Source organism: Elaeis guineensis, chromosome 14 (assembly GCF_000442705.2).
Source record: "Elaeis guineensis isolate ETL-2024a chromosome 14, EG11, whole genome shotgun sequence".
In the NCBI taxonomy this organism is placed as follows: domain Eukaryota; kingdom Viridiplantae; phylum Streptophyta; class Magnoliopsida; order Arecales; family Arecaceae; genus Elaeis; species Elaeis guineensis.
The window spans coordinates 56390673-56403975 of record NC_026006.2 but is presented as its reverse complement, the minus strand read 5'-3'; the positions used below and the strand labels follow the sequence as shown (position 1 = coordinate 56403975).

The 13303-nt window shown below is 36.1% G+C and overlaps 1 protein-coding gene across 2 annotated transcripts; it reads right to left on the bottom strand.

Annotated features, from left to right (window-relative positions):
* Positions 1-1298: 1298 nt before the first annotated feature.
* On the bottom strand, positions 1299-7652 carry LOC105057718 (probable feruloyl esterase A). Of its 2 annotated transcripts, none has more exons than XM_010940412.4 (11): positions 7520-7652; positions 6981-7050; positions 5550-5629; positions 5204-5269; positions 5021-5068; positions 4844-4911; positions 3750-3822; positions 3506-3667; positions 2348-2542; positions 1925-2013; positions 1299-1829 (listed from the first exon to the last, which is right to left on the bottom strand). In XM_010940412.4, the coding sequence occupies exons 1-11, from the start codon at positions 7625-7627 to the stop codon at positions 1598-1600; spliced, it is 1191 nt and encodes a 396-aa protein (XP_010938714.2). In that variant the 5' UTR covers positions 7628-7652; the 3' UTR covers positions 1299-1597. The 2 variants fall into 2 exon arrangements, with proteins under 2 accessions (XP_010938714.2, XP_010938716.2); XM_010940414.4 differs by lacking the exon at positions 7520-7652 and adding an exon at positions 7166-7486.
* Between the last annotated feature and the right edge of the window lie 5651 nt (positions 7653-13303).

Here is a 13303-nt window from a genome sequence, read left to right as displayed (position 1 = left end):
CTGTTTTTTGCAAATAAATAATGAATATTCTTCCTGGCAGTATTTGTGTGAATCATTAGTAGGATTGCAAACAAGCTAAGTGGAACCATGTAGACTAATCAAGATTGTTTGCTTGAATTTTGAATGCAACTCCCCAGTATAATGCAAGCTTAATTCATGTTTAAGCTCAGTTTGTGTTTGGTGGGAGCTTTTTCACAACCGTAACCTTGCTTGTCAAATAGTCTAATTCAGCATCCATTTTTATGTTTAGTTTCGCATCATGATCGATTTTATGGTCAGCTAAATATTGCAGACTTTCTTGACTGGCTGGCTGAATTTAAAAGGTTCTTTGATTATATGGAGATTTTTGGGTCGAAGAAAGTTGAAGAGTGGTGCCTCATCTTCGTGTGGAGGCTAGAGTTAGAGCGGACTCTGATGAGGGTGAAATCCTATCTAGAGAATTTCTTTCATTTGTCTTCACAGAATGTGATCTAATTGAAACCAAGTCACGGCAGGTGACTAAATTTATGGGTGGATTGAAGCAAGTCATCTATGATGAGATTTCTATTGAATCTTTTTGGACCATGAATGAAGCAGTTGGACTCCAACCAAAGTAGAAACCAACTTGGAGCGACCACAACCCACAAAGTGCTGTTGGTGCAATCATCCTAGGCATCAATCTAATGAGTGCTATTTTGTTTTTCAAGTTGTTGATAAGCCTGCATAAGCTTTTGGATGAGCCAAGCCTTAGCTATTCTTTTGCAATCCTAGTGGTATGACCTACAAGAACCTTGAGAATGGTGCACATCATCGCTTGGCTTCCTGAGATGAGAAGACTGAGATTTAATTGGAAGTTCCTTCAGATGGATGATTGTTACTGCATTCATCAACCATTCTGAAAAGCAAAATGATGTAAAACTTAATGCAGGCCGATAAAACGATCTAATTATAAGTCATTTCTTCTTGACTTCATCAAGGTAACTGTAATATTTTTTTTTCGTCTCTTAAGAACTAGGATGAGAGGAACCCCACTCAAAAATCAGGTAAGGATACAATTTGAACACAGATAATTGGCACCAACCCCCAATGATTTTACTAACTACAGTTGCCGGCACCCTCAAGCAAAGGAGGCCATCCCGATGCCTGCTTTCCTGCACGATCTGATAACATCCAGTGTAATGTAATGCAACCATATTCTGTCACAGTAAGAATTTGTAAATATTACTCTGAAGCTGTGACCTATATTTGAAGAAGAACAAAGAAATTCATGCAATCAACACGCAGGATTTTGAAGCTTGCGAGTGTTCAAGATTTAATCATTCGTTCGAATGCGACATGCTGATTAACATTCTTCATCAATCAAATATTGTTTGGTACAATTGCATAGGTGAAAAATGTTATTTGGATTAACACATGATGAACACCGGAATGATTGCAGACTTTATGGATCCACATTTGAGTGAAAATATACATCTTTGGAAACAATGACTCCAACTAAAATACATTATACATTATATACAAACACTTCTCCTTGGATCCATTTGTTGGGTCTTTGTAGGCAAGAGAACTCCCCATTTCTACATGTTGATTCACCAGCATATTGAACACCATTAGAACACTAAAAAGAACTGCTACCTTTATCTATTTGAGAACTTGGCTTTAGAATTGATGGAGCAGCTGGATCCTTTGACAACACAATATTTCCAGCAAGGTCTGTTTCGAAGCGTACAATACTGTTGTCCTTCACAGTACCATTATTCATTATGATTCCACAAGAGCCCCACGTATCAGCCTGTAACTCGACACCATAATACAATAGATGATCTGAAATGCTGCTTCCGCTCACAGACCTAAAAGAAGTAAAGAAAACCAAACAAAGCGTAAGAGTGCATGAACACCATCACAAATTAATCAACACATGAACACAACCAGCATTGACCGATACCTGCTACAGGTTGGATCTTCACCAGAACCATCACAAACCTTCTCAATCATGTATACAAGACTACCTAATCCAATATTGTGCAGCCATACCTGGAAATTTTTTATAAATGATTTATGGCCTTCTGAATTATAGAAAAGGAGCTAAAGATTTATAAGCAATTGAGGGATATTTGGATGTGGTTCAAATGGAATCGAATAAGAAGAATCATGGAATAACAACCATCTAAATGACAGTAGGATAACAGTAATGCCTAGTTCTAAGACAGATATTTAGGATTACTTGATGACAGACAAAAGTCACATCATGAGAGTGCTCAGCCCAAAGGTGGAGTGCATTAAAAGAATATGGAGGATACAACTCTCCAAAAGCCTGGCTATATTAATATCTATGGCGTTAAAATTACTGTATGGAGCATCATGTTACCTCTCTGGCAAAGTGATGGTATGTCTTTTGGGGAAAATAATAATAGTATGGAGGTAAATGTGGAACCATGTCATGCCCATTGGTAACCCGAATTGCATGCGGTACATGCTTGTGGAAGTACGACGCAAAAGCCACATTTCCAATACGAGGTTGTCCAAATGTCATAAGTTGAATATTGTGTATTCCATAATAGACCTACAAAGGATGAAAGAATAAATGCATGAACTTTCAAGTCCAAGTTTCAATCATAACACAATGGGGAAAGTAACCGACAAGTCTAAGTCTAAGATGGGATGCTTCAAGCCTTTAAATGAGAAGTTCACATGCCATTGCAGAAATAAGTTTGTACAATGACCTCAAGGCCACAATATCTCTATGAATCTATGAAGCAAAAATCTGCATCTCATAAGACACGGAGACATAAAATGATACCCCTACATATCCATGCTTCACCTATACATTAAGTTAAAAAGCCAGAAACAATCTGGAAGTATGGGTCTAAAATTTAGATGTAAAAGAGAAAAAGGAACAGTTAAAAAAATCGCTAAATGTACCAAGGTGTATAGGAAAACAATGATGAGGAGATATAAAAGCAAAGCAAAACATCAAAGGGGTAAAAAGAAAAACTCACAGCCGAGACAGACTGCAAAGGGACCAGCAAACTAGTTTCGACTGGGTATAATATACATGCAAAACAGATGCACTGAAGTTGAATGGGTAATTGCAGACCCACTAAGGCTAGGGCAAAAATCAAGAATTGAGATTCTGATACAAAAGAAATTCTTTTGCTTTGCAAGGCCTGGCAGTACTTTGAACAAGGAGGGTGAAAATGAATTCACTAGTCTGAGTTTGAAAGAACTTCATACAGCAGCTCATAGAGGTTGGAAGAAAAGCATAAAAATTATCACAATAGAGTTGGTAATATGATCACAGTGATAATTGGCAGGGACATGCCACAAATTCTCCAATGTATTTCATAAAAAGATGAGCTAAAATAGAATCCTAAGATATATGGAGCATCGTTCAGGCTACATGGTAAACTTTTTAAAGAGATTCTCAAAATATAAGTATAAAGACTACTCAAGATCTGAGAATTGTTTTGCTATAAATTTACTGACAACCATATGAATTTGTATGAGAAGCATTGATGATATTTACAGTAAGATCAAGTGCACAGAAGGAAGCCATAGCCCCTCCCATTGAATGCCCTGTAACCATTATGAGAATATCTCCATATAGCTCCCTAGTCCTTTGGACAGCACTTATAATCCCAGGACGTATTGTTGTGTTATGGTAAGCAGAATAAAATCCATGGTGCACCTGTAGTCAAAGCATCAAGCATGTGACTTGCAATAAGTCTCTATTTCAGCACAACTTCAGACGCATAAATAGAGTTACCAACCATTGCATCAGGTGTGTCTGGGTAGTTCAAATCAAGCTGCTTCCAGAACAGGTCTTGGATCCAATTCTGAATGCTGTTAAAAAACAATCCATCCAATAAAACGGCCAGAGCAACTTAGGAAGAAAATGTCATACGCAATAGCAACGTTTTTTTTTTTTTTTTCATACACTACTAGAAACATTACCAAATTAGAAACCTCTGGTAAGGTTCCTAGTTGACGATACCACTAACCAAAATCATCAAGACAGTTTTCCCAAGCATGGTATCAATTTTCCGATGCACAAAAAACATGGTCATATGGGGAATGGACAATACTAAAACCAAACATTAAGTAATTACTTGCCTGAACAACAACTATGAAAATTCTAATGAACTTTTCACATTCAGGTTAAGGAATGAATTGATTAGCATGTTTAACAACAAAGCAAATTCTAATTATAGGCAAATGTTAGGGCTAAGCTCTGGTATCCAGCATGCCTTGTTCACATAAAAGAGAGATATAGAGATGGTGAGGCCACAACCACTGTTGACATGATTGTGGCGGTGGTAGATAGTTTACCAGTATAAGTGTAGATCCAACACAAGGAAAACATAAATGGAACTAGCAACAATGTTGTCATTAATCACTAAACTGATGACAGGATCTTGTACCGCAGAACTGAATTTTCTTACAAAACCAAGTTGCAGCACATGTTCTTATCAATCAACAAAACAGGAATAACCAAATTATTAGTTTATACTCTTTTCCCATAAATAGACAACATCCCTCCCCTCCATTCATCCCTCTAATGAAACAGAAACATGACAATACATTTCCAAAAATTACAGCAATCTGCTTCCCTTTGTTTCTGAAATTTCTGCCAAGGAAACATGGAACATATGCCTCAGATGAACCCATGAACCAAATCTCACTGCTAAGGGGAATATCAAAGGGCTAATTGCATATGAGCAGACCAATTTACAGTTAATGTTCCATATATATTGGATGGAGTTATTTGATTACATATGCTATAATTCAAGTGACAGATAAAAACCATATTGTCAAACAGCATATATAAAATTAAAAGGGTGAACAGGCAAAATATTACTAATACCTGTTCTCTTGAGTTCCTCTGAATGCAATTATGATAGAATTAAGATCATGAGCAACACCAACAAAAGCCTGCATCAATAGTTTATTCATAAGAAGAAATGTAAAATCTTGTGTGCTTGAGTAGCTAGAAAGCATAACATGAGGCTAAATATGGGGCTGATGTAAAGTTACAACACACCTGTAAGCAGTTTTGGATATCAACAATCAGCTCTATCATCTCAAACCCCTGTATCAATATAAGTCAGTATGCACCAGTTAACCCATGTTCAAAAATAATCATCTCGAAAGAGAGACAACCAGACTCAAAGCTTTGCATTATGCTCATTTGACTGGAAGAAATGTAAAAGCATATTCCACATACCGTGGTCATATCATTACACCTTGCGCACGTCCAAGTAAACAGGGCAGTTAGATCTGACATGTATACCTGCAAGATGCACCAACCTGTGCAGGTCAGAAATTCCTAGAAAAAAGAATTTTTTAAAATGAACTTGAATACCAGATTCCTCATAAATATTCATTTAACGATATATGCAACAGGTCATAGTCTGTTCAAGCCAGTTCATTAAGAATAGGGGCAAAATCAAAAATTATTTATTGACTAATAAACCCTTCATTCTAAGCATTGAAAATAATATAACATGAGATTTACTGAATGTAATGTTTTGCAGTATTATAGTTAAAAATCTTTTTAAAACAAAACTTACAGCAGAAGCATACTCCACAAGTATCTTGGCAAGAGTATGGTTATAAATATGAGTGTAATCCTCATGCTTGATCCTAAGTTCTGTCATCGAGAAAGTATAAAGGTCAAACAGGCCATATCGATTCAAAAAAAATATAGCTAAAGAGATGAGACTACCCACATGCTAACTGCAAATATGATAATGTAAAAATGGATTTTACAACCATTGTTGACAAAGACATCCATTAATGCAGCAGCAGGAGAAAAAACAGAGCTTCATAGTTAATTAAGATTCACAATTTCAGCATAATAAAGGTTCTTGTTATAGTTGCTTGAAATGAAAGCCCAATTCTATGTTATGCATAAAATAACCGCAACAAGCCAGGATTATGCAATTTATGAAAACCAGTTTATAGTAAATTGAAAACTAGTTTTAGAAATTATTGAAAAATTTTCTTAAAATAATCTAGTAAGCAACAAAAAGTCAAAAGCAAATCTAAAATTTTGAGCATTTATAGTCATCTGCACGTAAGTATCATGATTTTTTTATGAAAATCGTGAAATGGGGTTTTGAAATCTTTCAGACAATATGAGATTAAACATGAGCAACCCACTCTTAACACAGTATTAAAAAAATGATGGACATTCTAGTGAATAAGTTCTTTTCTTTGTTTCTCATCAGCTTATAATAAACCCAAGATATCTATTTTCGTTTTTCACCTATTCTTCTATATTATTTTTGCATTCTTCACTTTCTTCTTTAGTCCATCATATCCAATCCAAATCAATACAAATACAAAAAGAGTATGCATAACATATCCCTTCCTTTTTTTAAAACATCTTATAACGAATAATAGACCAGAATCCCTTAGAATATAAAAACTAACAACCAATTCAATTTGCTGATGCCAGATAAGATGATATTAACCTATCAACATGGAGGGAGGCTAACAAACCGTCAACAAAGAGATAAATGTATCTCCCAGAAGATACCTAAAACTTTGGGAACGTCTTCACAATCAAAACCAAGCATCATAGCAAGTCAGTTCCCATGAACACTTACAAGAATCATTCCCAGATAAGCATGTCACTACATGAATCTTTCTTTTCACTGAATTTTCTATTTTCAGCTCTCCACCACTCTTAAGAGGCGCTTTGAATAATAAGGTAAAGTAAATAAAAATAGTTCCAAAGTAGAATTTGTATGTGCTACTTTCCAGTAGATCCATTTCATTTGCATCCTAGGAAAAAAAGAAAAAGAGTAGGAGCACCCTCAGAGCAGCAAAACAAATTAACAGTATGCTTAAGATTTATGGCCATCCCGCCGCATGATACTCATCGATGCTCATAATGTGTATGGAAACCACTTCAAAGCAGCATTTTATCGGTCAAAAATAACATATACTACGGTCCTCAAAATTGAATCTTGATCGAGAAAAACATGTGAAATTACCTCTCCCTTCCGAAAATGAAAGTAAGAAGATCAAAGCCACCACCTTTAGCCATCGCCAACGTTCCATTACCTATACAAATTCAATACCCATAAGAAATTAGAACATAGCTAAAAATTTGTATAAATCGCAAGAACTACAACTATAGAATTCACTAAATTTTCAGTCGTAGCATAAGGAATAGGACCAATCCGGGTCAAATTAGTCGAAAGGTAGGGCAAATTTGACGGGGTTTCTTCCCGAAGACAAAAACAGCTCCCTATTCCCCTAAATGATTGAATTAATTGAACGCGAGAAGGGGATAGAGAAGGAGGCGAAAGACCGCCGAAGACTAAAACTAGCGATCTCCCCACAGGGCCACGTCGTTTTTTGGATTTTGAAAAGGAGATGAGAAAGATTAAAAAAAGGGAAAAAAAAAAATGAAAGATTGGGGAGAAATCATGCCCTACACCACGTGCACCGCTGACGCGGTGCACATGGTGTTGAGAGAGTGAGAAAGGGAGGGAGAAAAATTGTGGCAAGAAACGGGAAGGTACCGTACATAAATGAAAAGGAGCAACTGTTTGCTGGAATGCCCGAAATGCCCCGAGTTGTCGGCTAACTGTTTGGTGTCGACCGGCGTTGGGGATGGGCTTGAGAGGGAAAACATGGAGGGTGAACGCCACCGAACAAAAACCGTCCCTGTGAGGCATATTTTATCCGACCGACGGTAGCTCCAAGACGGATAAAGATAACGATAAATTCCGCCGGAGAGACGGCAATTGGACCAGATCGATCATAAACGGATAACACTGGATGTATGTGGGGTCAAAAAAAATATATAAATATATATATATATATATATATATATATATATATATATATATATATATATATAAAATTTGAATTCAATTTATTTATTAAATAAAATAAATTTTTAAATTTAAATTTTATTTATTTAATAAATAAATTATTAGATTTGATCTATTTAATAAACACATCTGATCTATTTATTAAATAAATAAATTATTTAACTAATTTGATTCAATCTATTTAATTTATTTATTAAATAAATAATTTATTTATCAAATTTAATTTAATTCGATCTATCTAATCTATTTTTAAAAAAAAATATTGATCATTTTTTATCCAATACTATTTAAATTTTTATCTATTTAGTTTAATCTTAACAACAAACTTAAATATAAATATCAAAATCAGACATAAAAAATAAATAAATTTAAATTAATAGAGTTGAATAATAGCAACAATCTAATGATTAATATAATATAAAAAATAATAATTTTTTTTATACAAGACCGACAAGATTTAACAAATACAACAGTTTCAAAATGCCTGGCATCAAGAACTAAATAACCATCATACAATGTTACATCAAATCCAAATAAGAAATTAAATACAAAAAAAATTCAAACCATCCTAGATTGAATAAAAATAATACTGTCAAAATGGGCTGATCCGGTCCAGCCCGACTTGGCTCACAAGGGCCTAAAATTTGATAGACCAGATCGGATTAGGCTCAGCCAAAAAATAGGACACAATATAGCTAGCCTCCCAATATAACTGGCCCAGCCCAGCTCTTTAAGGGCCGTAGGCCGAGCTGGGCCAGCACATGAGCCTTGAACCTCAAATGACTGAAGAGTGAAGAGTGAAAAAAAGAAAGGCAGAGAACCCAAGAGGGGGAGAGCCTCGAACGGTCAAGTCTGGAGAGTGGAGAGAGACCAAGAGAGCCTGAGGAGAGGCCGGAGGCGGTGCGGATTTGACTCGAAGAGTGGAGAGATCGAGAGAGCCCGAGGAGGAGAAGGAGCCGCGGTCGGATGTGACTTGGAGGTGGCAGCATCTCGAGCGGTCGAGCTTGGAGAGTGGAGAGAGACCAAGAGAGCTTGAGGGGAGGCAGCACGGATCTAACTCGGAGAGTGGAGAGACCGAGAGAGCCCGAGGAGGAGAAAGAGCTGCAGCTGGATTTGACTTGGAGGTGGTGGTGCCGGCGATGAGGAGGAGGAAAAGGAGGGGGTTCACCTAGAGGTTGGATGGAGGGGCGTCTATCGACGGAAGGGAAGAGGGGCCTGGAGGAGGAGGGGGATCACCTGGAGGTTGGATAGAAGGGCGTTCGTCGGCAGAAGGAAGGAGGGGGTCGGCGTATCTTGATTCGTGATCGGACTCGGAGGCCGGAGGCGGTGGCACCGACAATGAGGAGGAGGAGGGGGGATCTGTAGAGCTAAGAGGTGAAAGGGAAAGGAATTGGCAGAGGCGGTCATCCTGCTGGTCTGCGGCAGCGGCCGACGATGTGGGGTAGTGAAGCTTAGAAGTCAGGGATTAAAAAATAAATAAGATTTTTTTTAAAGATTTTTTTTAAAGTTTTCATGGCCCACCTGGGCTAGTCCAATCTAACCCATATTAGCCCTTGAGCTGATGTGGGGCGGGCCAAACAGGCCCGATTGTTATTTGGGCTATTCATATGGCAGCCCAGCCCACTCTATTTACAGGGTTGGGCTGGGCCGGTCCTGTGGATCAAGCCCATTTTGACAGTCCTAAATAAAAATAACTAGTTAGAAATAATTTTGGGATGATTTCTTAGAAGAAACTCATCTTGGTTCCTGCATGAAAAATTTATATTTTAGCAATATTCAACTGAGTACAAAATATTGATAGAGAAAGAGTCAAAGATACAAACATGTGATATAACTTCAAATACATGGAAGGAGGAAAATGAGGAAAAAATTTTAGATCTTAAGCAACCAACCCCCTTCAGCAATGGCCATTGGAGAAGAAAGCACCAGCCACCAAAATAGAAAAAGGGAGAAAAACCCTGAATCTCGAGCGGTCAAGGCACCGAGCAGCACAAGCCCCCTCAACGATGACCAAGTTGGGGAGGAAAAAGAGAAAGAAAATAGCATAGATCTGGACTCCCTCAATGAGGGCCGAGTGTCGATAAATAGGGCCACCTCCTCTTAAGGACTGACGATGAAGGAGGACTGAAGAAGGAAACCAAAGGAGAAAATTGTGGGAAGGTTTGCTTCGTAGTTCGCCCAACTGCCATTGGGAAGGAAGCCGGAAGCATCGACCATTAAAGGAAGAGTGGAGGATCCTCGGCCGCCATTAGAAAGTAAGAAGAAAGCTGGAAGCACCGGCCACTGAGGGAGAAAATTCAAAAATCCTAGATCTAGAAGTTGAATCGGAGGAGAAAAGAGAGTAAAAAGCCTTTATACTTGAGATGGGACCGAAAGGCGAAAAATCAATGACAACGATCAACTTAAACTATTTAATGTTTTAAGCCATAATATTGCGAGTTTATAAATTATGATCCGACCCGGTCTAACCTGTCCCAACCCATTTATTAAATGAGTTGAACAGGTCCACTATCTGAAACCAAAACCTGAACTAATTATTAAATAGTTAAATGGGTCAAGCCATTTACGACTTGAATCTATTTAATCCAAATCTATTTAAGACAGATCACACGTAAGTCGGACCACTTTTTGCCATTTTTAGTCTTAAATCCAATCAAACTTAAACATAACTCCTCACAAAGGTTGGAAAATTAATTCATATATAAAAAATTTATTTGGATGATTGGATCAAAATTTTTTAAAAATTTATGGATTAAATCAGTACAACCATCAAAAATATTAAATTATAGATCGGACTATAACTATATTTATAAATATTTAAGACTATATTTAAGACTATCCAATAAGCCTTTTTCCTCTCTCTAAGATTTATAGACCAATCCACTCAAAAAATAGTTCTGGATATTTATGAATATAAACTTAGTCTGATCTGTAATTCCATATTTGTTGGTAGTTTTATCGACCAAACTAACAAATTTTATGAGGTTCTGGATCCAATATCACTTAAACGGGTCCTAATTTTGTAGCTTTAGTAAATCCAACCTATCCAATCGTTCAGTTTAACTCTATCCGCTTGCTTTGCCCTGGGACTATCCACCCCACCTTGTTCCGAGGTTAAAAAAGGGCGGGTATAAGTAATCGACCATCCAACCCTTATCTAACCCGTTGTCATTCCCAAGGGCATGAATGAGGCCCAATAAGCTTAAAAGGGCTTGGTATTGGGTGAAATGGGCCAATTGTACATTCCGGCCTGAGAATGCACATGATGATGAGGATGGTCACGTGCTCTATCCACACCGGCAATGTATGGCCCTCGGTCACTTGGAAGCTGGAGTGCTGGCATTGCACTGGACGATTTTTTTTTTTCGACGAAAAAAAATCTACCAGTATAGGAGTAGCAAAATAGGAAAAAAAAAAAAAATCTCTCATGGGACAATGAAGAATAAAACTAAAAATTTCCACAATGTTTAGGAATCTCTCTTTGTAGATGAAAGACCCTAGAACTTTCTCATAAATATTTTTTTATTTATTTCTTACAAATAAAGAAAAAAATATTTTACCAGAACTTGATTTGCTGCAAAAGAACATTTTCTGATGTATATCTTTTCATCGGATATATCAAATCCTTTTAAATTAGCTTAAATTTTTTTTATACCCATTTATTTAATTAAATCTCCATTACATAATTCATAATAACTTTGACTAAGACCCAAACTGAATATCGAACGCCTTTATTCTTTTGATCGACCTTTGAGATATATTGGTTCAAGTAAATATCTAATAGGTTCACGATATATATATATATATATATATCATCAATCCGTCAAATATTGATTCGATGATAAAATATATAACCATTCTTATGTATTTAGCCACACCAATTAGAAGTGGCAATCGGCTTGAATTAGATCGGATATGGTTTGGATTGGATACAGATCGGATAAAAAATTTATCAATCCAAATATAATATATTTATTAAATAAATAAAAAATTTATATTTAAACCTAATTTGTTGATCAAACAAATAAACTGACCTAATCTATATAACTCATTTATTAAACTAATCGAATCAAGTTAAATAGGTTAAATAAACTTTCTAATATATTAAATGGATTTCAACGGATTAAACAAATTAAGTAGGTCGTGTTAAACAAAACATAAATAGATATAGATTTCAAATAAGTTAAATATATCTTAACTATATTAAATAAATTGAAATATGATCCGATCTAATTATTTAGTTGATCAAAATAAGATAAATAGATAAATGATCTAACATAAACTTAACTCATTCGATAGGTAAGTCTATATGGGTTGACCCATTGATGATCCAAAATCTATACATATCAGATCGAAACTTGCAGATCTTTTTTTTTTATCAAGTTGATGGATCAAATTATAAATTGTCACTTCTAATGTCGCTGTGATCGGAGTAACCTTTTATTTACATTTAAAAAAAAAAATCCTCCTGCTTAATTAAAAGTGGATATTATATTAACAGGAAAGACGAAGCAGTGTTTAAGACGCAACCAGATATGTGCAATAAGATTAGATTGATTTGATTGAGATGGGTCTTAGGCTGAAAGCTAGCTCGCCTGGCCAAATCAAAACTTATCTCCTTCTCCGATCATCCTGGGCCAATCCAACTAAAATCTAGACCCATATTTTCTTCTTTTATAACTCAAATTGTGCTTGAATACAACACTTTGAAGCCGAGTCAAATCAAAATTTGTAGCGGCAGGTCCAATTCTCTCTCCCGCGTAACAACGTGAACATGAGATTTGATTGAACGTTCTTGCTTTGGGTTTCCATAGCATTAGCTGGAGGGATCATGTGCTCCTCTGTAGGTTGTATGGAGCAACCATAAATACTCTAATCTAGTGTGGACCAGCATTAATCTTACTTACATCTATCTCCTAAGAAAATTACAGTAAAAAGATTGTCTAAAAAAGCAAGCTTATGATATCTTTTTTGAAAGGTAACATCACTGTTGCTGCTCAGTTTTAAGTTAGGAAACAACAAATACAATCTTTTTTAGCTGACATGCAATTCAATCATATGCATAAAATATAAAATCAAAGATAATACATTAATTGCTAAAATACAACCTTCATGACCATAAATTACAAAAAATAAGTTTGGCTCTTCCATCGTACTTCAATGCTCCAGTGAAATTGACCTTTCAAAATTACTTATATTTGTGAAAATCTCTAATTCAATACCGTATCACAAATTTACAAAGAGTGCTTGACTTATGCTGGTCTTTTTCTTTTTATTGGTGATATTCACCTAGGTTACGTATCTTACCATCCCTTGATCATTACCAAATAAAAATGACCTAAGAGCAGCCATTTCAGACCATGCTTACCAATTGTTCAAACACTCTTATGAACAAGGTAGACCGCTGAACAACGGGCTATCTCACAAAAAGAGACAAATGGCTTTTAATAGGTACCCATGGAAATCTAAGATAT